Source organism: Chlamydomonas reinhardtii, chromosome 16 (assembly GCF_000002595.2).
Source record: "Chlamydomonas reinhardtii strain CC-503 cw92 mt+ chromosome 16, whole genome shotgun sequence".
Lineage (NCBI taxonomy): Eukaryota > Viridiplantae > Chlorophyta > Chlorophyceae > Chlamydomonadales > Chlamydomonadaceae > Chlamydomonas > Chlamydomonas reinhardtii.
This window is the reverse complement of record NC_057019.1, coordinates 7,064,902-7,087,859: the sequence shown is the minus strand read 5'-3', so window position 1 is coordinate 7,087,859 and position 22,958 is coordinate 7,064,902. Positions and strand designations below refer to the sequence as shown.

Here is a 22,958-nt window from a genome sequence, read left to right as displayed (position 1 = left end):
GCCATCTACAAACCAAGCAATGCCAAGGAAGGAAAAGTGGCCAGGTGCGACCCGAGGTAGGAAAAGCGGCACGGACGGGCCGCGCCCATCCAAGAGCCTCGGGCCGTGGGTCCTTGGGTCCTTGGCCAACGCTCGGCTAAGCAAACAACATGGCGGGGAGCAGCCTTACTACTTGCAGCATCGCGCTCAAATCCTCGCTCATTGGTTACCAAGTTACAAAATACCCGTGCGGGGAGAAACGCCTCACCCGCCCGCCCGCCCGCCCGCCAGCCAGCCAGCCCGCCGCTAGCTACCTCCACATAGCGCTCTGAAGCTATACGCACTCACTGCCTAATAGCCTGCTCGGCCCGCCCAGCCGACGCACGAAGCCGTGCGACACGCGCACCTTCCCCCGCGCGCTCAGCCACGCACCGCCCTTCGCTTACTGGTTGGGCAGGCGCGCACGCCCGCACGCCTACCTCGCTTGAGATGGTGCTGCTGTCTGGGACCCACGGGAGGCCGCGCAGCAGCCGAGCCGCATGCATGCTGCTCGGAGCGTTGCTGGGCTCGCTCCTGCTCCTTGCACCGCCGGCGGCAGGTGCGTTGCAAGCGCATCATTTTGGGGGCTATGGCTCTGAATGGCCGGCTGCTGAATGCCGCTTCAGCAGCCCACAATCCACGGTCGGTAGTGTTCCCAAGGTTTCAGCCGGGCCACAGCACCATTGCTCTGGGAAAGCAACACGCGTGACGATCTAGACCAGCACCCGGCGACGCCCCTGGGTTTGCACTGCTACATACCTACCCGCCCCAAACCGGCCGCAGGTTCCACACTTCAGCAGCCGGAGGCGCAAGTGCCACCTCGTGTAGCCGGCGCGCGGCGGGCTCTGCGCCAGCTCGGCACACTGAACCGGCCGCTGACTCTTGGCTACGGGGTGCAGGGGCCCATCTCGAGGACGGCAAAGCTGGCGGAGGCACCCCGACCGTCCGGCTTCCCTAGCGTACGTGCGTGCGCGCGTGCGTGTGCCCTGCATGGCTGTGGGAGCTGTACCAGTCAGGAGGGGGACTGTCGTTGGTGACGGGCCCGGGGACGACTGTGCGTGAACCACAAAAAGGGGAGGGGGAGGGAGAAGATCGACAACCTGGCATCAGGCTTTGCTTCGTGCTGTGTGCCATGCACACGCTGCCGCATGCAGGCAACCATTGCAATTGATGCCCTCAACGCCACCGGGGTCTCAAACTTTATCGGCAATGACACAAGTGCGTGGGCGGGGTTAAGCCATGGGGTAAGGCGCCGGGACTTGTGGTGGCCAAAAGCACTGGAACTTATCGGCACGGCCAAGCAACACGAGTACAGCCTCCCCTCATGACCCAAACCATCCACACACGCCCCCAACCCTCCCGGTCCCCTGCTGCCCTCCCCACGCCTGCTACACGCCCACCACTGCCACGCACTGCTGGCGATGATGGCGGCGGGACTGTGCTGTAATGTGCGTACGCAGTTGCAACCATCTTCGCACCCGAGGACAAGTAAGTGCCAGATTGCAATGTATGGTTGGGAGTAGCGGTGAGGCCCGATGTGTGGTAGGTGTGCATCTCGCTCGGGGCGCAGGCCCGCGGCGCCGCACAGCAGCTAGCTAGCCGTAACTATAGCAACGCCTCACGCAAACATTGCCGGCCACACTCACGCGGCGCGGCGCGGTACTGCCGCCGACGTACACACGCACCACCCCGCCGCCTACCTCGACGAATGGACAGCGCCTTCATCCGCCTGGCGCCCATCCTCAACATCACCACCCGCTGGCAGCTGTTCACGCACCCGCTCGCCGCCAACATCACAGAGCTCCACATCATACCGGGTGGGTGCGTGGGATCGGCAGGTGTGACGAGGGCTTGTCACGGGCGTGGTTGCAAAGACGGCGGGAGGTGCGTGGTGGTAAGGGGATGTGCATGGTATGGGGGAGTGGGGGCGCGACAGGCCAGCGGGCCGTCGTCGTCAGTGGCTGTGCCTATACGCACGTGCGCCTCTGCGCGAGCGACAGCACCTACTCTCCTCCCCCCTGCGCGCCCTGCCACGTCTTCCTTTCTCCTGTGCACGCAGGTGTGGCACTGCGCAGCCTTGACATCCCCCTGGACACCACACTGAACGAGACCTCGCTGCTGGGGCCCACACTGGAGATCACACGCAGCGGGTGCGTGCCTGTGGGGTGTGCTGCCGCCTACCTGCGCTCGCGACCCCAGCACGAGTGTGCCTTCTCGGCGCAATCACCTGCGCTGCACATAGCCGTACTTGCCTTGCGGCACGCACTGTGAACCGGGAGAGTAAGCACCGCTCGCGCTGTTGTTCCACATGCTTTAACGCATTGGCTTTCGGCACTCCGTATGACTCTTGTTACGTGTTAAGGGCCTACCACTGATACGCGATTGGATGTACGTGCTGCTGCTATCGTCGCTCACATTACAGGCGGCGTGCAATCAGGGTAAAGGTGGCTGGCACCAACATGACCGCAGATGTGGTCCGCGCTGACATCCGGTTTGAATCGGTACGTGGGCTTCGCACGGGAAGCGCGGTCGTATGCACGTCCGTGGGGTTAGTTGGCGACGAGCGCGCGCGTGGGAAGGGCATGTGTGCGGGGTGGGCTGAAGGATGGCGGCGGGCGGGCGGGCGGGGGCGGCGGAATTGGGGAAAGTACGTCAAGTGCAGGGCTTCCATCTAGTGGGGCAGGATCTAGCTATCCCGTGCATATCTTTGGAAGCTTGGGGTGTCGTGAGTTACTTACCCCAGCCAGCCGTGTCGTAGCAACTGCGTTGCTATGACTTGCCACTGTCGGTCCCCGCCACCCCCACACACGCCCCCCAGTCCATCGTGCACATCATCGACAATGTTCTGCTACCGCCGCCGTAAGGAGGAGCTGGAGCCGGCCGCCGTCGCTTGGGTGCAAGCAGTGGTGGAGCGCATTAATCCGAATTACCGCAAGTTTGCAAAGTAAAGCCGCCACGCGCGGGGCTAGTCTAGGATCGTCACAAGCGCCCACATTGGTGGTGCCTGTGTCACACTCAAGTGGGGCGACTCCCCTGGCGCCATGTTGGTGATAATGTTGTCAGTTGCAGCTTGATGGCGCTGTATGCAATTGATATCGTCGTTGCATTGCGGGGCTTGTGCCAGGCGAGACCCTGCGAGACAAGCTGTGCGAGTAGTGGGTCCGGCCGCAGTGTTGAGGGAGGCTTGATAGATGTGGCCTACCTAGCGGCAGGCTGAAGCGCAACCGTGTCATTTGCAGTTTGTTACATGCTCCATCCATTAGGACCCATCGGGCGCGTGGCTTAATGCTGTGTGCACACGTGAAAATGGCAGAAGCTTGAACGCTAAGAAGTGGCCCCTCCGCCGCCTGCACAGTCAGCCCTTGGGCTCCCAGATAGCTTGCACTATGAGACCAGCAGCCGCCACTGCAGTCGCGCCCGGCAGGGCATAGCACGCAGGAGCCCAGGCCGCGGCGCCATGGTAGAGGGGCCCTGAGCGCTGCCCAGCCAGGTGAGCAGACGCTCTTGTGCCCTAGACCGGCGCCCACATGGCCGTAAGGCTATGTGACAGGGTTGTGGTATGCATCAGGAACAGAGGACAGCAAAACGAGCGACATCAAGTCCGTATGATGTACGCACGTTCCTCTCTGCACCTTCCTCTCACGCACCCAGCACCACCGCCGACGCCGCCGCCGCTCGGAAAACCAGTCACGGCCCCGGCGTGCGACCGGGCGCAGGCCGGCTGCCGGCGTCATAATACGGGAAACATATGTGACATGTCAGCTGCTGTCAGCTGCTATGCACCAGAGGGTCCAGGGCATGTGGTTGTGGGTGCGCAGCAGGAGTGCATGCCTCTGTGGGCGTGTGGGCGTGCTCGCATGCCCGCTGCAGGGCAGCGTGTGCAGCTCGCACAAATGCCCCGGGGGCTGTGCGGCCCGCCTGCCCCGCCCCGCTGTGTCAAGCTACACTAGGTGGCATGCAAACACGGCTCTCAGCCCGACATAACTAGCGGTGCCCTGACCACACGGTGGCCGGGCGCCCGGCAGCCCCTCCCAGCGTAGTGCCCATGGACGGGCCCAGCGCCTGTGTGGCGGCCCTACAAATGCCCCAACCTGCTTGGACTAGTCTTGTGACTATAGACGCATGCCCCCAGCATACTGGCTGGGCAGGGCGCACATCGCTCGTTCGCGTGTGGGCATGTCGGCATGGTTGGCGAGCCCGCATCTCGGAATGAGTCGGCCTACCCCCACTTCAAGGTATCTTGTTTGCGGTCTTTTACATGAACGTATATGCTGATAGGGATATGGAGGAACCGACGCCAGGAAAGTGGCGACTTTTAGCCTGACCTTGCGGGGCTCGCGCGAGGGTCGGTCGCGCTGGAAAGGCGAAAACAATTCATGGCACCAGCCCCGAGACCACTTGCCCCACACCCAACACAGATACGTATTATATATGTAATATGAAATACTTGCACAGGCAAGCAGCCGCATGGCACAGGTGTGCCACGCCGTGCCGTCGCCGGCGACCCTCGCCGCGCCACCTCGGGGCCACCGGGCCTGCCCAGCCGCTCCGCCGCCTGCACAGTCGGCCCTTGGGCTCCCAGATAGCTTGCAATATGAGACCAGCAGCCGCCACTGCAGTCGCGCCCGGCAGGGCATAGCACGCAGGAGCCCAGGCCACGGCGCCATGGTGGGGCCCTGAGCGCTGCCCAGCCAGGTGAGCAGACGCTCTTGTGCCCTAGACCGGCGTCCACATGGCCGTAAGGCTATGTGACAGGGTTGTGGTATGCACCAGGAACAGAGGACAGCAAAACGAGCGACATCAAGTCCGTATGATGTACGCACGTTCCTCTCTGCACCTTCCTCTCACGCACCCAGCACCACCGCCGACGCCGCCGCCGCTCGGAAAACCAGTCACGGCCCCGGCGTGCGACCGGGCGCAGGCCGGCTGCCGGCGTCATAATACGGGAAACATATGTGACATGTCAGCTGCTATGCACCAGAGGGTCCAGGGCATGTGGTTGTGGGTGCGCAGCAGGAGTGCATGCCTCTGTGGGCGTGTGGGCGTGCTCGCATGCCCGCTGCAGGGCAGCGTGTGCAGCTCGCACAAATGCCCCGGGGGCTGTGCGGCTCGCCTGCCCCGCCCCGCTGTGTCAAGCTACACTAGGTGGCATGCAAACACGGCACTCAGCCCGACATAACTAGCGGTGCCCTGACCACACGGTGGCCGGGCGCCCGGCAGCCCCTCCCAGCGTAGTGCCCATGGACGGGCCCAGCGCCTGTGTGGCGGCCCTACAAATGCCCCAACCTGCTTGGACTAGTCTTGTGACTATAGACGCATGCCCCCAGCATACTGGCTGGGCAGGGCGCACATCGCTCGTTCGCGTGTGGGCATGTCGGCATGGTTGGCGAGCCCGCATCTCGGAATGAGTCGGCCTACCCCCACTTCAAGGTATCTTGTTTGCGGTCTTTTACATGAACGTATATGCTGATAGGGATATGGAGGAACCGACGCCAGGAAAGTGGCGACTTTTAGCCTGACCTTGCGGGGCTCGCGCGAGGGTCGGTCGCGCTGGAAAGGCGAAAACAATTCATGGCACCAGCCCCGAGACCACTTGCCCCACACCCAACACAGATACGTATTATATATGTAATATGAAATACTTGCACAGGCAAGCAGCCGCATGGCACAGGTGTGCCACGCCGTGCCGTCGCCGGCGACCCTCGCCGCGCCACCTCGGGGCCACCGGGCCTGCCCAGCCGCTCCGCCGCCTGCACAGTCGGCCCTTGGGCTCCCAGATAGCTTGCAATATGAGACCAGCAGCCGCCACTGCAGTCGCGCCCGGCAGGGCATAGCACGCAGGAGCCCAGGCCACGGCGCCATGGTGGGGCCCTGAGCGCTGCCCAGCCAGGTGAGCAGACGCTCTTGTGCCCTAGACCGGCGTCCACATGGCCGTAAGGCTATGTGACAGGGTTGTGGTATGCACCAGGAACAGAGGACAGCAAAACGAGCGACATCAAGCCTGTATGATGTACGCACGCTCCTCTCTGCACCTTCCTCTCACGCACCCAGCACCACCGCCGACGCCGCCGCCGCTCGGAAAACCAGTCACGGCCCCGGCGTGCGACCGGGCGCAGGCCGGCTGCCGGCGTCATAATACAGGAAACATATGTGACATGTCAGCTGCTGTCAGCTGCTATGCACCAGAGGGTCCAGGGCATGTGGTTGTGGGTGCGCAGCAGGAGTGCATGCCTCTGTGGGCGTGTGGGCGTGCTCGCATGCCCGCTGCGGGGCAGCGTGTGCAGCTCGCACAAATGCCCCGGGGGCTGTGCGGCTCGCCTGCCCCGCCCCGCTGTGTCAAGCTACACTAGGTGGCATGCAAACACGGCACTCAGCCCGACATAACTAGCGGTGCCCTGACCACACGGTGGCCGGGCGCCCGGCAGCCCCTCCCAGCGTAGTGCCCATGGACGGGCCCAGCGCCTGTGTGGCGGCCCTACAAATGCCCCAACCTGCTTGGACTAGTCTTGTGACTATAGACGCATGCCCCCAGCATACTGGCTGGGCAGGGCGCACATCGCTCGTTCGCGTGTGGGCATGTCGGCATGGTTGGCGAGCCCGCATCTCGGAATGAGTCGGCCTACCCCCACTTCAAGGTATCTTGTTTGCGGTCTTTTACATGAACGTATATGCTGATAGGGATATGGAGGAACCGACGCCAGGAAAGTGGCGACTTTTAGCCTGACCTTGCGGGGCTCGCGCGAGGGTCGGTCGCGCTGGAAAGGCGAAAACAATTCATGGCACCAGCCCCGAGACCACTTGCCCCACACCCAACACAGATACGTATTATATATGTAATATGAAATACTTGCACAGGCAAGCAGCCGCATGGCACAGGTGTGCCACGCCGTGCCGTCGCCGGCGACCCTCGCCGCGCCACCTCGGGGCCACCGGGCCTGCCCAGCCGCTCCGCCGCCTGCACAGTCGGCCCTTGGGCTCCCAGATAGCTTGCAATATGAGACCAGCAGCCGCCACTGCAGTCGCGCCCGGCAGGGCATAGCACGCAGGAGCCCAGGCCACGGCGCCATGGTGGGGCCCTGAGCGCTGCCCAGCCAGGTGAGCAGACGCTCTTGTGCCCTAGACCGGCGTCCACATGGCCGTAAGGCTATGTGACAGGGTTGTGGTATGCATCAGGAACAGAGGACAGCAAAACGAGCGACATCAAGCCTGTATGATGTACGCACGCTCCTCTCTGCACCTTCCTCTCACCCAGCACCACCGCCGACGCCGCCGCCGCTCGGAAAACCAGTCACGGCCCCGGCGTGCGACCGGGCGCAGGCCGGCTGCCGGCGTCATAATACGGGAAACATATGTGACATGTCAGCTGCTGTCAGCTGCTATGCACCAGAGGGTCCAGGGCATGTGGTTGTGGGTGCGCAGCAGGAGTGCATGCCTCTGTGGGCGTGTGGGCGTGCTCGCATGCCCGCTGCGGGGCAGCGTGTGCAGCTCGCACAAATGCCCCGGGGGCTGTGCGGCTCGCCTGCCCCGCCCCGCTGTGTCAAGCTACACTAGGTGGCATGCAAACACGGCACTCAGCCCGACATAACTAGCGGTGCCCTGACCACACGGTGGCCGGGCGCCCGGCAGCCCCTCCCAGCGTAGTGCCCATGGACGGGCCCAGCGCCTGTGTGGCGGCCCTACAAATGCCCCAACCTGCTTGGACTAGTCTTGTGACTATAGACGCATGCCCCCAGCATACTGGCTGGGCAGGGCGCACATCGCTCGTTCGCGTGTGGGCATGTCGGCATGGTTGGCGAGCCCGCATCTCGGAATGAGTCGGCCTACCCCCACTTCAAGGTATCTTGTTTGCGGTCTTTTACATGAACGTATATGCTGATAGGGATATGGAGGAACCGACGCCAGGAAAGTGGCGACTTTTAGCCTGACCTTGCGGGGCTCGCGCGAGGGTCGGTCGCGCTGGAAAGGCGAAAACAATTCATGGCACCAGCCCCGAGACCACTTGCCCCACACCCAACACAGATACGTATTATATATGTAATATGAAATACTTGCACAGGCAAGCAGCCGCATGGCACAGGTGTGCCACGCCGTGCCGTCGCCGGCGACCCTCGCCGCGCCACCTCGGGGCCACCGGGCCTGCCCAGCCGCTCCGCCGCCTGCACAGTCGGCCCTTGGGCTCCCAGATAGCTTGCAATATGAGACCAGCAGCCGCCACTGCAGTCGCGCCCGGCAGGGCATAGCACGCAGGAGCCCAGGCCACGGCGCCATGGTGGGGCCCTGAGCGCTGCCCAGCCAGGTGAGCAGACGCTCTTGTGCCCTAGACCGGCGTCCACATGGCCGTAAGGCTATGTGACAGGGTTGTGGTATGCACCAGGAACAGAGGACAGCAAAACGAGCGACATCAACCCTGTATGATGTACGCACGCTCCTCTCTGCACCTTCCTCTCACGCACCCAGCACCACCGCCGACGCCGCCGCCGCTCGGAAAACCAGTCACGGCCCCGGCGTGCGACCGGGCGCAGGCCGGCTGCCGGCGTCATAATACGGGAAACATATGTGACATGTCAGCTGCTATGCACCAGAGGGTCCAGGGCATGTGGTTGTGGGTGCGCAGCAGGAGTGCATGCCTCTGTGGGCGTGTGGGCGTGCTCGCATGCCCGCTGCAGGGCAGCGTGTGCAGCTCGCACAAATGCCCCGGGGGCTGTGCGGCTCGCCTGCCCCGCCCCGCTGTGTCAAGCTACACTAGGTGGCATGCAAACACGGCACTCAGCCCGACATAACTAGCGGTGCCCTGACCACACGGTGGCCGGGCGCCCGGCAGCCCCTCCCAGCGTAGTGCCCATGGACGGGCCCAGCGCCTGTGTGGCGGCCCTACAAATGCCCCAACCTGCTTGGACTAGTCTTGTGACTATAGACGCATGCCCCCAGCATACTGGCTGGGCAGGGCGCACATCGCTCGTTCGCGTGTGGGCATGTCGGCATGGTTGGCGAGCCCGCATCTCGGAATGAGTCGGCCTACCCCCACTTCAAGGTATCTTGTTTGCGGTCTTTTACATGAACGTATATGCTGATAGGGATATGGAGGAACCGACGCCAGGAAAGTGGCGACTTTTAGCCTGACCTTGCGGGGCTCGCGCGAGGGTCGGTCGCGCTGGAAAGGCGAAAACAATTCATGGCACCAGCCCCGAGACCACTTGCCCCACACCCAACACAGATACGTATTATATATGTAATATGAAATACTTGCACAGGCAAGCAGCCGCATGGCACAGGTGTGCCACGCCGTGCCGTCGCCGGCGACCCTCGCCGCGCCACCTCGGGGCCACCGGGCCTGCCCAGCCGCTCCGCCGCCTGCACAGTCGGCCCTTGGGCTCCCAGATAGCTTGCAATATGAGACCAGCAGCCGCCACTGCAGTCGCGCCCGGCAGGGCATAGCACGCAGGAGCCCAGGCCACGGCGCCATGGTGGGGCCCTGAGCGCTGCCCAGCCAGGTGAGCAGACGCTCTTGTGCCCTAGACCGGCGTCCACATGGCCGTAAGGCTATGTGACAGGGTTGTGGTATGCACCAGGAACAGAGGACAGCAAAACGAGCGACATCAAGTCCGTATGATGTACGCACGTTCCTCTCTGCACCTTCCTCTCACGCACCCAGCACCACCGCCGACGCCGCCGCCGCTCGGAAAACCAGTCACGGCCCCGGCATGCGACCGGGCGCAGGCCGGCTGCCGGCGTCATAATACGGGAAACATATGTGACATGTCAGCTGCTATGCACCAGAGGGTCCAGGGCATGTGGTTGTGGGTGCGCAGCAGGAGTGCATGCCTCTGTGGGCGTGTGGGCGTGCTCGCATGCCCGCTGCAGGGCAGCGTGTGCAGCTCGCACAAATGCCCCGGGGGCTGTGCGGCCCGCCTGCCCCGCCCCGCTGTGTCAAGCTACACTAGGTGGCATGCAAACACGGCACTCAGCCCGACATAACTAGCGGTGCCCTGACCACACGGTGGCCGGGCGCCCGGCAGCCCCTCCCAGCGTAGTGCCCATGGACGGGCCCAGCGCCTGTGTGGCGGCCCTACAAATGCCCCAACCTGCTTGGACTAGTCTTGTGACTATAGACGCATGCCCCCAGCATACTGGCTGGGCAGGGCGCACATCGCTCGTTCGCGTGTGGGCATGTCGGCATGGTTGGCGAGCCCGCATCTCGGAATGAGTCGGCCTACCCCCACTTCAAGGTATCTTGTTTGCGGTCTTTTACATGAACGTATATGCTGATAGGGATATGGAGGAACCGACGCCAGGAAAGTGGCGACTTTTAGCCTGACCTTGCGGGGCTCGCGCGAGGGTCGGTCGCGCTGGAAAGGCGAAAACAATTCATGGCACCAGCCCCGAGACCACTTGCCCCACACCCAACACAGATACGTATTATATATGTAATATGAAATACTTGCACAGGCAAGCAGCCGCATGGCACAGGTGTGCCACGCCGTGCCGTCGCCGGCGACCCTCGCCGCGCCACCTCGGGGCCACCGGGCCTGCCCAGCCGCTCCGCCGCCTGCACAGTCGGCCCTTGGGCTCCCAGATAGCTTGCAATATGAGACCAGCAGCCGCCACTGCAGTCGCGCCCGGCAGGGCATAGCACGCAGGAGCCCAGGCCACGGCGCCATGGTGGGGCCCTGAGCGCTGCCCAGCCAGGTGAGCAGACGCTCTTGTGCCCTAGACCGGCGTCCACATGGCCGTAAGGCTATGTGACAGGGTTGTGGTATGCACCAGGAACAGAGGACAGCAAAACGAGCGACATCAAGCCTGTATGATGTACGCACGTTCCTCTCTGCACCTTCCTCTCACCCAGCACCACCGCCGACGCCGCCGCCGCTCGGAAAACCAGTCACGGCCCCGGCGTGCGACCGGGCGCAGGCCGGCTGCCGGCGTCATAATACGGGAAACATATGTGACATGTCAGCTGCTGTCAGCTGCTATGCACCAGAGGGTCCAGGGCATGTGGTTGTGGGTGCGCAGCAGGAGTGCATGCCTCTGTGGGCGTGTGGGCGTGCTCGCATGCCCGCTGCAGGGCAGCGTGTGCAGCTCGCACAAATGCCCCGGGGGCTGTGCGGCCCGCCTGCCCCGCCCCGCTGTGTCAAGCTACACTAGGTGGCATGCAAACACGGCACTCAGCCCGACATAACTAGCGGTGCCCTGACCACACGGTGGCCGGGCGCCCGGCAGCCCCTCCCAGCGTAGTGCCCATGGACGGGCCCAGCGCCTGTGTGGCGGCCCTACAAATGCCCCAACCTGCTTGGACTAGTCTTGTGACTATAGACGCATGCCCCCAGCATACTGGCTGGGCAGGGCGCACATCGCTCGTTCGCGTGTGGGCATGTCGGCATGGTTGGCGAGCCCGCATCTCGGAATGAGTCGGCCTACCCCCACTTCAAGGTATCTTGTTTGCGGTCTTTTACATGAACGTATATGCTGATAGGGATATGGAGGAACCGACGCCAGGAAAGTGGCGACTTTTAGCCTGACCTTGCGGGGCTCGCGCGAGGGTCGGTCGCGCTGGAAAGGCGAAAACAATTCATGGCACCAGCCCCGAGACCACTTGCCCCACACCCAACACAGATACGTATTATATATGTAATATGAAATACTTGCACAGGCAAGCAGCCGCATGGCACAGGTGTGCCACGCCGTGCCGTCGCCGGCGACCCTCGCCGCGCCACCTCGGGGCCACCGGGCCTGCCCAGCCGCTCCGCCGCCTGCACAGTCGGCCCTTGGGCTCCCAGATAGCTTGCAATATGAGACCAGCAGCCGCCACTGCAGTCGCGCCCGGCAGGGCATAGCACGCAGGAGCCCAGGCCACGGCGCCATGGTGGGGCCCTGAGCGCTGCCCAGCCAGGTGAGCAGACGCTCTTGTGCCCTAGACCGGCGTCCACATGGCCGTAAGGCTATGTGACAGGGTTGTGGTATGCACCAGGAACAGAGGACAGCAAAACGAGCGACATCAAGTCCGTATGATGTACGCACGTTCCTCTCTGCACCTTCCTCTCACGCACCCAGCACCACCGCCGACGCCGCCGCCGCTCGGAAAACCAGTCACGGCCCCGGCGTGCGACCGGGCGCAGGCCGGCTGCCGGCGTCATAATACGGGAAACATATGTGACATGTCAGCTGCTGTCAGCTGCTATGCACCAGAGGGTCCAGGGCATGTGGTTGTGGGTGCGCAGCAGGAGTGCATGCCTCTGTGGGCGTGTGGGCGTGCTCGCATGCCCGCTGCGGGGCAGCGTGTGCAGCTCGCACAAATGCCCCGGGGGCTGTGCGGCTCGCCTGCCCCGCCCCGCTGTGTCAAGCTACACTAGGTGGCATGCAAACACGGCACTCAGCCCGACATAACTAGCGGTGCCCTGACCACACGGTGGCCGGGCGCCCGGCAGCCCCTCCCAGCGTAGTGCCCATGGACGGGCCCAGCGCCTGTGTGGCGGCCCTACAAATGCCCCAACCTGCTTGGACTAGTCTTGTGACTATAGACGCATGCCCCCAGCATACTGGCTGGGCAGGGCGCACATCGCTCGTTCGCGTGTGGGCATGTCGGCATGGTTGGCGAGCCCGCATCTCGGAATGAGTCGGCCTACCCCCACTTCAAGGTATCTTGTTTGCGGTCTTTTACATGAACGTATATGCTGATAGGGATATGGAGGAACCGACGCCAGGAAAGTGGCGACTTTTAGCCTGACCTTGCGGGGCTCGCGCGAGGGTCGGTCGCGCTGGAAAGGCGAAAACAATTCATGGCACCAGCCCCGAGACCACTTGCCCCACACCCAACACAGATACGTATTATATATGTAATATGAAATACTTGCACAGGCAAGCAGCCGCATGGCACAGGTGTGCCACGCCGTGCCGTCGCCGGCGACCCTCGCCGCGCCACCTCGGGGCCACCGGGCCTGCCCAGCCGCTCCGCCGCCTGCACAGTCGGCCCTTGGGCTCCCAGATAGCTTGCAATATGAGACCAGCAGCCGCCACTGCAGTCGCGCCCGGCAGGGCATAGCACGCAGGAGCCCAGGCCACGGCGCCATGGTGGGGCCCTGAGCGCTGCCCAGCCAGGTGAGCAGACGCTCTTGTGCCCTAGACCGGCGTCCACATGGCCGTAAGGCTATGTGACAGGGTTGTGGTATGCACCAGGAACAGAGGACAGCAAAACGAGCGACATCAAGCCTGTATGATGTACGCACGCTCCTCTCTGCACCTTCCTCTCACGCACCCAGCACCACCGCCGACGCCGCCGCCGCTCGGAAAACCAGTCACGGCCCCGGCGTGCGACCGGGCGCAGGCCGGCTGCCGGCGTCATAATACGGGAAACATATGTGACATGTCAGCTGCTGTCAGCTGCTATGCACCAGAGGGTCCAGGGCATGTGGTTGTGGGTGCGCAGCAGGAGTGCATGCCTCTGTGGGCGTGTGGGCGTGCTCGCATGCCCGCTGCAGGGCAGCGTGTGCAGCTCGCACAAATGCCCCGGGGGCTGTGCGGCCCGCCTGCCCCGCCCCGCTGTGTCAAGCTACACTAGGTGGCATGCAAACACGGCACTCAGCCCGACATAACTAGCGGTGCCCTGACCACACGGTGGCCGGGCGCCCGGCAGCCCCTCCCAGCGTAGTGCCCATGGACGGGCCCAGCGCCTGTGTGGCGGCCCTACAAATGCCCCAACCTGCTTGGACTAGTCTTGTGACTATAGACGCATGCCCCCAGCATACTGGCTGGGCAGGGCGCACATCGCTCGTTCGCGTGTGGGCATGTCGGCATGGTTGGCGAGCCCGCATCTCGGAATGAGTCGGCCTACCCCCACTTCAAGGTATCTTGTTTGCGGTCTTTTACATGAACGTATATGCTGATAGGGATATGGAGGAACCGACGCCAGGAAAGTGGCGACTTTTAGCCTGACCTTGCGGGGCTCGCGCGAGGGTCGGTCGCGCTGGAAAGGCGAAAACAATTCATGGCACCAGCCCCGAGACCACTTGCCCCACACCCAACACAGATACGTATTATATATGTAATATGAAATACTTGCACAGGCAAGCAGCCGCATGGCACAGGTGTGCCACGCCGTGCCGTCGCCGGCGACCCTCGCCGCGCCACCTCGGGGCCACCGGGCCTGCCCAGCCGCTCCGCCGCCTGCACAGTCGGCCCTTGGGCTCCCAGATAGCTTGCAATATGAGACCAGCAGCCGCCACTGCAGTCGCGCCCGGCAGGGCATAGCACGCAGGAGCCCAGGCCACGGCGCCATGGTGGGGCCCTGAGCGCTGCCCAGCCAGGTGAGCAGACGCTCTTGTGCCCTAGACCGGCGTCCACATGGCCGTAAGGCTATGTGACAGGGTTGTGGTATGCACCAGGAACAGAGGACAGCAAAACGAGCGACATCAAGCCTGTATGATGTACGCACGCTCCTCTCTGCACCTTCCTCTCACGCACCCAGCACCACCGCCGACGCCGCCGCCGCTCGGAAAACCAGTCACGGCCCCGGCGTGCGACCGGGCGCAGGCCGGCTGCCGGCGTCATAATACGGGAAACATATGTGACATGTCAGCTGCTGTCAGCTGCTATGCACCAGAGGGTCCAGGGCATGTGGTTGTGGGTGCGCAGCAGGAGTGCATGCCTCTGTGGGCGTGTGGGCGTGCTCGCATGCCCGCTGCAGGGCAGCGTGTGCAGCTCGCACAAATGCCCCGGGGGCTGTGCGGCCCGCCTGCCCCGCCCCGCTGTGTCAAGCTACACTAGGTGGCATGCAAACACGGCACTCAGCCCGACATAACTAGCGGTGCCCTGACCACACGGTGGCCGGGCGCCCGGCAGCCCCTCCCAGCGTAGTGCCCATGGACGGGCCCAGCGCCTGTGTGGCGGCCCTACAAATGCCCCAACCTGCTTGGACTAGTCTTGTGACTATAGACGCATGCCCCCAGCATACTGGCTGGGCAGGGCGCACATCGCTCGTTCGCGTGTGGGCATGTCGGCATGGTTGGCGAGCCCGCATCTCGGAATGAGTCGGCCTACCCCCACTTCAAGGTATCTTGTTTGCGGTCTTTTACATGAACGTATATGCTGATAGGGATATGGAGGAACCGACGCCAGGAAAGTGGCGACTTTTAGCCTGACCTTGCGGGGCTCGCGCGAGGGTCGGTCGCGCTGGAAAGGCGAAAACAATTCATGGCACCAGCCCCGAGACCACTTGCCCCACACCCAACACAGATACGTATTATATATGTAATATGAAATACTTGCACAGGCAAGCAGCCGCATGGCACAGGTGTGCCACGCCGTGCCGTCGCCGGCGACCCTCGCCGCGCCACCTCGGGGCCACCGGGCCTGCCCAGCCGCTCCGCCGCCTGCACAGTCGGCCCTTGGGCTCCCAGATAGCTTGCAATATGAGACCAGCAGCCGCCACTGCAGTCGCGCCCGGCAGGGCATAGCACGCAGGAGCCCAGGCCACGGCGCCATGGTGGGGCCCTGAGCGCTGCCCAGCCAGGTGAGCAGACGCTCTTGTGCCCTAGACCGGCGTCCACATGGCCGTAAGGCTATGTGACAGGGTTGTGGTATGCACCAGGAACAGAGGACAGCAAAACGAGTGACATCAAGCCTGTATGATGTACGCACGCTCCTCTCTGCACCTTCCTCTCACCCAGCACCACCGCCGACGGAAATTGAGGAGGTGGGCCAGGCCCGCCTTCCGCACGCCGTCACCACCGAGCAAATGAAGGCGGGCGTGCAGGCCACGCCTGCACCCCGCCGGGATTGTACGTCCCGCCGGGGTCGCCGGATGGCGTCCTCGTTCGAGGCGCCGTCGGGTCCGGACTATTAGACTATATGGTTAGGGTGGTGGCTGCGTGGTCGTATAGGGCGTCGCAACACTACTGGCTGGCATTGTGGGATGTGACGCCCAGGGAGGTGAGGAGGGGGTGGAGATCCAGGGCTTCAGGCCATGCAAGGAACAGGGGTCGGTGCCCCTTGTGGGCGGTGCCCCTGGTAAGGACGGCTGGTGGTAAGGCACGAACAAGGAGTGTATCTTGCCACACCACTAGAGGGATGTTTCGGTTGCTCTCAGCGAGCTCCGGTCGCTGAGCGGAAGGCTCAGCTAGCTGATGAGAGCTTCGGCTCAGTGAGGGGTGTGCGGGCTCAGCGCGCTGAGTCGCCGGCCCAGCCGGATGAGCCGACCAGGCGCCCGGATGAGCCGACGGCCCAGCCGATGGACCCGCCAAATTAGCGCGCTAAGCGGTTTACTCATCAAGCTCAAGGTGCACCTCACCCATGCCATGTTGGACCATCTCCGGCCGGAAGAGAAACCGCCCTCCCCTGGTGGGCTGCCGACCTTCGCAACAGTCGAGTCATGCAGAGACTGTGTCGGGGCCGCTTCGGGGTGTTCCGTCGTGCCTGCGTGGCGTGCCTGTCAAGCCCTAATTACTGTTGACCGCTAACACGTACACGGATGTGCCGTGACACAACATGCGCAAAAACCGGATTATCACATAAGACAGTAGAGAGAGCAAAGTGACAGCACGAAACATTTGCAGACCTCCGGCAACACGACCTTCGGCAACGCACCCTGTAATAGTTGAATGATATATTTGATACACGTTTCCCACGAAGGCAACAACCGGTAACCGAATCTGTCTTCGTGGCTCGCGGGCCCGGGAGATCCGCAACCACTGCGACTTTGGCGCTTGCGACGTCAACATTATGAGTGCGGTAAGCTCCTAAGACAAGTTTGCATGGTTCCCGGTGGGAGTCGCGATGTATAAGGCCCCAGCGACCTCCCCGCGAGCCGCCCCTCCCCTATCCCCGTCAGGCCTTGCAGCCCCAACACCTGCTCCACCTCGCCGCGGAGAATGGAGACCTCCCCTACGTCCAGAGCCTCCTAGCTGCCGGACTGGACCCCACGACGAAAGACGCTGTGAGTGCGGGGCTGCTGCTGCGGCACATGCGCACCTGGTCGGTGGCGAATGCGGCTGCTCTTCTTACACCCTCCCTTGTTGACATGCAGGATGGCCGCACCCCACTCCACTGCGCGGCGCAATGTGGTTCCGTCCCAGTGTTGCGGGCGCTGCTGGATGCGGGAGCCAAAAAGAATGTGCTAGACCTTGTAAGGCATACGCTTTAGGCGATTGCGTGGGGTCTTGCAATGCCTGGTGCGGCCGCCGACAGTGGCCGCCCACAGGCGTGGGGACGAGAACGAGCCGGCTGACGGGGCTGCTTCCGCTGCGTGTGTGTGTGCGTATGCGTGTGTATAGGGTCAGGCCACGCCCATCTACACAGCTGCCATGTTTGGCAAGGCAGAGGTGGTGGCGGCGCTGGTGGCGGCCGGAGCCAACATGAACTACCCGGGGAAGGTGCGCTTGCGTGCGCGACTGTTGCGCGTCCGTCCCTACCGTCGCGTGGGGGCCTTGTCGCTGCACGCCAGAGCCGCGTGGATGCTACGGATGGTTTGAGCAAGCCTCAGTCATGCGCGCTCCCAGCCCAATTGACAAAGCTCAGCTGACGCTCAGCTGACGCCTCAGCCATGCGTGCCCAACGGCGCCCGTAACATGGTCAGCGCCTTCATGTCCATGCGTGACTGCTGACCTTGGCATGGCTTGCCCCACCTGGCCTGTATAGGGAGGCTGCAGTCCACTGTTCGCGGCCGCCAAGCGCAACGACGTGCAGACGGTGGAGGTGCTGCTGCAGGCCGGGGCGAACCCCAACACGCCGGCATACACAGTGAGCAGGGCGTGTGCGGGATTGTGTGTATGTGCGCCATGGGCGACATTCACAGTGCGGGTGATAGCCAGCGGGCGTGCTGGGGGTGTACGTGCGGCGTGTGCGGTGCGATTGGCGAGCTTTGCGGCGCGATGCCGTGCTTTGCCGGAGCAGTGTACTGCCCGGCATCCTCCCTGCATGTAACACGCAATGCCGCCCGAGGCTCGGCACACAGGCATTGAGACCCAGATGTGTCTTCAGCATTCGTAGCGGCTGCTTACGCCCGTGTCATTCCGTGCCGCACTCGTGTTGCAGACTCGCGTCACGGCATTGTGGGCGGCGGCCCAGACCGGCTGCCTGGAGCTGGTGCGGGCGCTGATCAGGGGCGGAGCGGACCTTGAAGCCCGGACCAAGGTGCGTGCGTGGGTGCAGGTTGCGGGCCGGCAACAGCGCCCGCTGAAGAGTATGCTGGTGCTTGCGGCTGGTGGCGTGGACTACTGCATTCCACGACCAGCGCTGTCCCAGCTCCGAATGCGTGAGCACCTTCTGTTGATGCCTCTGCGCAGGACGGTCGCACTCCTCTACACGTCAGCGCCGAGCACGGGCATCACCAGGTGGGTGGCGCCCCCTGCGACACCCCTAGTGAAGCCCTGTTCAAGATATGGCACACGCCTGTGCAACAGCTGCGGCTCGCCGTGCCTACACAAACCCTGACCCGCTTGGACCTCTACCCCTCTCCCCCCCCCCCACAACAACGCGTCTGCTATGCGAATTTACCTGGCTACGCCTTCACTTCTTAAATAATCATGAATGTGACGCCCCGCTAGGTGGTGCGCGCATTGCTTGACGCCGGTGCGGACCCGGACGCAAGAGACATTGTGAGTGCCGTGGGCGCCCGACCAGGGAGGTTGCGCACACCGCCTTGCCCTGGCCATGGTTGCGGGTTCGGGCCGGACCCCCCTCCGTTACAGCGTATGCCCATGTTCCTTTGCTGCCACTGCATCACTGTATTTCCGGCCTGTGCTGCACACAACGCAGTACGACTTCCCGCCGACCTACATGGCGGAGCGGAACCACCACCCCGACTGCGTGGAGGCGCTGCGGACGGCACTGGAGGCGAGGCGGGCGGCCGCCGCTGCTGCGCTGGTGGCGCTTCGGGTGGAGCCCAGTGACACGGCGGCGGACGCCGGAAGCGCGGATGGAGCGCAGCATCTCGCTGCTCCAGGAGCGGCGAAGGAGCAGGAGCCAGGGGTTGAGCCGGAGCCTCAGAAGCAGCGGGTGGAACAGTCACAGGAGGAGCACCAGGCGCAAGAGGGGCAAGGCCTTGGACTGGGTGGAGCTGCCGCGGCCGCGCCTGGGGGCCCAGAGGACAGCAGCGCGGCGGGGCTGTGAGGCAGCCTGGCAGAGGAGAAGCAAGGAGCCGTACGCCTGCTCGGTAGGTGGCCGAACAAGTGAAGTGAGAAATTGGCTTGGCGGGAAAGGCCCACCGGAGCGGCGGTTGACGGCACAGGTGACGTTGTACTGCACTTGTGGCGAGGTGCGCTTGTCTGCTTTCTTGCTGATAGTGCAATGCACCCTGTTGCTTATTGATATGATTGCTAGTTGATGGCCTGAAAATGTTGCGGACAGGCCGGAATCAGTACATGTAAGGTCGCGCGCGGGTGGGAAGGTAGGGGCCGCCGGACAGGCAGGTAAAGGGCCACCACATGAGTTGCTATATACAGCTAGCTCTTGCAATTTAAAATCGGGCTCGACTTGGACTCGCGGTTGCCCGCAAAACCAACCGACTTTACGGCCTGGCGGCCCGTCGACTTTTGACAAATGTTTTCATTTAGCAATACAGCCAATGCAACATGTTTTGCAGTGCTGCTGGAATAAGCGCGCCTCCACCAACAGTACAGTCGCAGTGGCGCCGCACGCGCAGTGCCAACACGATGTCCGTGCAGCTTGAGTTCACCCCCGCGGCCTGTACAGCCGGCGGCATTATTTTGGGTGTTGCTAGTGTAGCGCGGCTGTTCTGCACGGGGCGCGTGTTCGGCATCAGCGGCTTCCTCCGGGGACTTGTTCTCGGCGATTTTCAATCGTCGCGCCCTCTCGCCTTCGCTGGTCTTCTCGCCGGCGCAGCTCTGATGAATGCATGGCTCCCATCGGCATTCGAGCCGCTACCAGCTTCATTTTCTGTAAGCGTGTGTCCAACAGTGACCACCTGCTGTACTGTTTGTCACCGGGGGCTTGCTGCTGATGCCGCCCCACCATCATCGCCTGCACTCGCCCTGCGCCGTAGTACGGACGCGCCGTGGGCGCCGGCCTGCTGGTTGGTTTCGGCACCTCCCTTGGCCACGGCTGCACGAGTGGGCATGGGTACGTGCCAGAATGGCAGGTTTACGTCACACCGCGCAATGCCACGTGTGTAGCTGTTCGGGTCGGCACACTCGGCAGTAAACCTCAGGGGGAACGGCATGTGCTCTACTTGTGGCACTCGAGCATGCCTGCAATCTACCATCACCTCAAGACTGCGACCCCCCAGGACGTGGCGCTAAGACATGGATGCAAGCAGCCACGAACCGTAACTTATTGCGAAACAGAGCGAGTGCCGCGGGCGGTTATCCTATCTCACTAATCCATGTATTGCCAGGTCCTGCTGTGCGCCGTGCGGTGCCTGCGCAGGATTTGCGGCAACGCGCGCCTGTCGCTCCGTTCCATGGTCTTCACGGGTATCTTCATGGCGGTTGCCATCGGCATCGCTGCGGCCTCCAATCTGTCAAAGGCGCTAGACATTGCCAAGCGGGGCGTGGTCGTGCGGGGAGCTATGGACAGGACGGCCGCCGTAACCGCAGCCGTGGTGGCGCCTGGCGGCGCCGCCGTGATGGCGCTGCTGGCGCTTGCGGGTGCCTGGGTGACTCGCCAAACCAGCAACACCAGCAACAGCAACAGCAACAGCAAGAGTGCCGGCGGCGCAGCGGCACCCAAGAAGCCTTCCCTCGGCGGCGCGCCCGGTCATGGGGCGGGGCGTGCGGCGTGGAGCGCGTGGGGGCTAGAGGCGGCAGCGGAGCTAATGGCTGGAGTGCTATTCGCGTTCGGCCTCGGCGTGTCGTTGATGACACACCAGACCAAGGTGGCGGGCTTCCTAGGCATCTACTACTTTCCTGCGTGAGTAACCTTACGAATTGAAATGGCGTCAGTGGTAGTGTCACTGCGAGGCTCAAAGTCGGTATCATGTCGCCTTAGATCCTGCGTGTTGTACACGTACGGTACAAGCATTCGAGGCAGGAAAAACCTGGCGCACCCTCTAACCTCCCCTTGCGCGTGCCCCCGCCGCCATCCATGCCACTCGCGCCAACCCACAGCTGGGACCTCAGCCTGCCATTTGTGATGGGGGCGGCGCTGTTTCTGGCGCTGCCCGCATACCAAGTCGTTCTGCGCCTCAAGCTGGTTCCCCATCCAGCGCTCAAGCAGCGGTATGACATGCCGACCGCCACAGACATTGACGGGCGCCTGCTGCTGGGAGGCGTCATGTTCGGAGCGGGCTGGGGGCTCTCAGGCATCTGCCCGGGACCGGCGCTGGTGAGTCACACGCATACGTCAACTGGCTGCAAAGCTGACAAAGCTGCCTGGACCGTGCTGCTGAGCGAGCAGGGAATGGGAATCATGGCTACTTGGCTTGGCAGTTGACACTTGACACGCTGGTCGCACGCTTGCTGCCGCCTGCCGGTGCGGCTCCATGCCTGCATGCGCAGGTGAACCTGGTCAGCCGCGCCTGCACACGGCAGCTGGGTGTGCTGGTGGGGAGCATGCTCTTCGCGATGGCGGTCGAGGTGCACGTGCTGGGCTGGGTGGCGCGTGCGGGGCTGCTGCCGCGGTGGCTGCAGTGGCTGGCGGAGCCCACAACCGAGATGGGCAGCAGCGCGTGCGGCGGGCGTGCCGTCACCATTCGCAGAGGCGCGGCGCCGTCCGGTCGTTTTGCATCGCCCCCCGTGCTAGGCGATGGCGATGGCGAGGACGTGACGGCGCCGGGGAACGCGGTTGCGCAGCTGAAGGCGGGAGACGTGGGCGAGGACCTGGCGGCGGGCAAGGCGGTGCTGGTGGCGGCGGCGGCAGGCGGTGATGTGGAGGTGGGCGGCGGCCAGGGTATTGCGCATGCCGTGCACCTGGCAGACAGCACCACGAGCAGCAGCTGCAGCGGCGGCTCCAGCCCGTCGGCGCGCCCGACTGCGCAGTCCGGAGGTGCATTGCCGCCAGCCGTTTGCGGATAAGGCGCATGACGCGTTGCCGTGGTGGTTGCAGGGACTCCCTTGAAGAGAGATGTCTGGGGCGCCGCACCGACACGGCAGCGGCGGTACAAAGTCAAGGCTGGCTACAAGTGCTTTTGTATATAGCGTACATATGTACAATGACCACGACCGGACCTAACTAGGCTAGGCACGTCAGGAGTTAACCAAATAAACAGTATTTGGCTTGCTGTATTACTGGCGCCAACGGCCAAGTAGTAGAGATCAACTCCTGGGCCTGGAGGGTGGTTCTTGGACAGCTTCATTTCACAGACTGTCACCCCTCGTCATGTCGTATCGTGCACGTCGCACATGCATTCCATGGGAACTTCATGCAGTAAGTTTGCACCGGTCAAGTGGACACTGTCCGGTTGCATTTGCATTGCATTTACTGCCACGTCTCCGCATGCCGTACATCTTCCGTGGCCTCTGCCACCCGCTCTGCTTCTGTGTGCTGGGATGCAGGGTTTGCTGGCGTAGGCTTTTGTAGTCATGTTCCGGTGGCCTCAGGGGCAGTTTTACTGTACTGCGTTGAGATGCTGGAGATGGCTGGATGTGGGAGGAACCAGGGGTTCCCTGGGAGGGAGGCAGGGACTGGCAGGGAAGAAGGTGAATGGCGAGGCGGGGTGCGCTGTGCGCATTGCGCAGGGGCAGCACACCAGCTTGGTTGTAGAATGCACAGGGCCATGAATGCGCAATGCATGAGCTGGCGTGAGATTCTGAGAATTTCGGGTCTCACAGGGGGGTATCTTCCCTGCACCCCAAGCTGTGCGCTACCATTGAACATGCGGGTTTATTTGCATTAAATGGTTGAAAATGCCAGACACTGCCTTGAGAGGGAGAGCCACCTTTCTTTCCAGGTCGCGGCGGTAAGGGGCTTCATCCCAGTGCTCATATGACATTGAAGGGTTCCACACGCCTCCAGCACCCGCATGACAACCCCTCCTGAGATGTGGAACAGGCATG

General features: G+C 63.2%; 3 protein-coding genes across 3 annotated transcripts; all 3 read left to right on the top strand.

Moving 5' to 3' along the window:
- The first annotated feature begins 344 nt into the window (after positions 1–344).
- Positions 345–3,350, top strand: CHLRE_16g679333v5 (uncharacterized protein). The gene is made up of 8 exons (XM_043071380.1): positions 345–577; positions 802–977; positions 1,173–1,236; positions 1,479–1,506; positions 1,735–1,835; positions 2,078–2,168; positions 2,441–2,519; positions 2,837–3,350. Exons 1-8 carry the CDS (start codon positions 469–471, stop codon positions 2,879–2,881), a joined length of 693 nt encoding a protein of 230 aa, XP_042916234.1. The 5' UTR covers positions 345–468; the 3' UTR covers positions 2,882–3,350.
- A 13,134-nt stretch (positions 3,351–16,484) lies between these two features.
- CHLRE_16g679221v5 (uncharacterized protein) lies at positions 16,485–19,920 on the top strand. Its single transcript, XM_043071379.1, has 9 exons — positions 16,485–16,737; positions 16,838–16,942; positions 17,033–17,131; positions 17,280–17,378; positions 17,644–17,745; positions 18,040–18,138; positions 18,291–18,338; positions 18,552–18,602; positions 18,763–19,920. The coding sequence occupies exons 1-9, from the start codon at positions 16,729–16,731 to the stop codon at positions 19,114–19,116; spliced, it is 966 nt and encodes a 321-aa protein (XP_042916233.1). The 5' UTR covers positions 16,485–16,728; the 3' UTR covers positions 19,117–19,920.
- Positions 19,921–20,014: 94 nt separating this feature from the next.
- Positions 20,015–22,730, top strand: CHLRE_16g679109v5 (uncharacterized protein). Its single transcript, XM_001698838.2, has 4 exons — positions 20,015–20,085; positions 20,392–20,874; positions 21,072–21,288; positions 21,462–22,730. Exons 2-4 carry the CDS (start codon positions 20,426–20,428, stop codon positions 21,975–21,977), a joined length of 1,182 nt encoding a protein of 393 aa, XP_001698890.2. The 5' UTR covers positions 20,015–20,085; positions 20,392–20,425; the 3' UTR covers positions 21,978–22,730.
- Positions 22,731–22,958: the final 228 nt, after the last annotated feature.

Excerpts from the sequence above, each read along its gene's own strand:
- CHLRE_16g679333v5 (XM_043071380.1), top strand. The coding sequence starts at position 469 with ATGGTGCTGCTGTCTGGGACCCACGGGAGGCCGCGCAGCAGCCGAGCC. Across the intron at positions 978-1,172 it reads GACCGTCCGGCTTCCCTAGC|GCAACCATTGCAATTGATGC; the intron begins GTACGTGCGTGC and ends TGCCGCATGCAG. Across the intron at positions 1,237-1,478 it reads CTTTATCGGCAATGACACAA|TTGCAACCATCTTCGCACCC; the intron begins GTGCGTGGGCGG and ends GTGCGTACGCAG.
- CHLRE_16g679221v5 (XM_043071379.1), top strand. Across the intron at positions 16,943-17,032 it reads ACCCCACGACGAAAGACGCT|GATGGCCGCACCCCACTCCA; the intron begins GTGAGTGCGGGG and ends GTTGACATGCAG. Across the intron at positions 18,139-18,290 it reads ACCTTGAAGCCCGGACCAAG|GACGGTCGCACTCCTCTACA; the intron begins GTGCGTGCGTGG and ends GCCTCTGCGCAG.
- CHLRE_16g679109v5 (XM_001698838.2), top strand. The coding sequence starts at position 20,426 with ATGGTCTTCACGGGTATCTTCATGGCGGTTGCCATCGGCATCGCTGCG. Across the intron at positions 20,875-21,071 it reads GGCATCTACTACTTTCCTGC|CTGGGACCTCAGCCTGCCAT; the intron begins GTGAGTAACCTT and ends GCCAACCCACAG. Across the intron at positions 21,289-21,461 it reads TCTGCCCGGGACCGGCGCTG|GTGAACCTGGTCAGCCGCGC; the intron begins GTGAGTCACACG and ends CTGCATGCGCAG.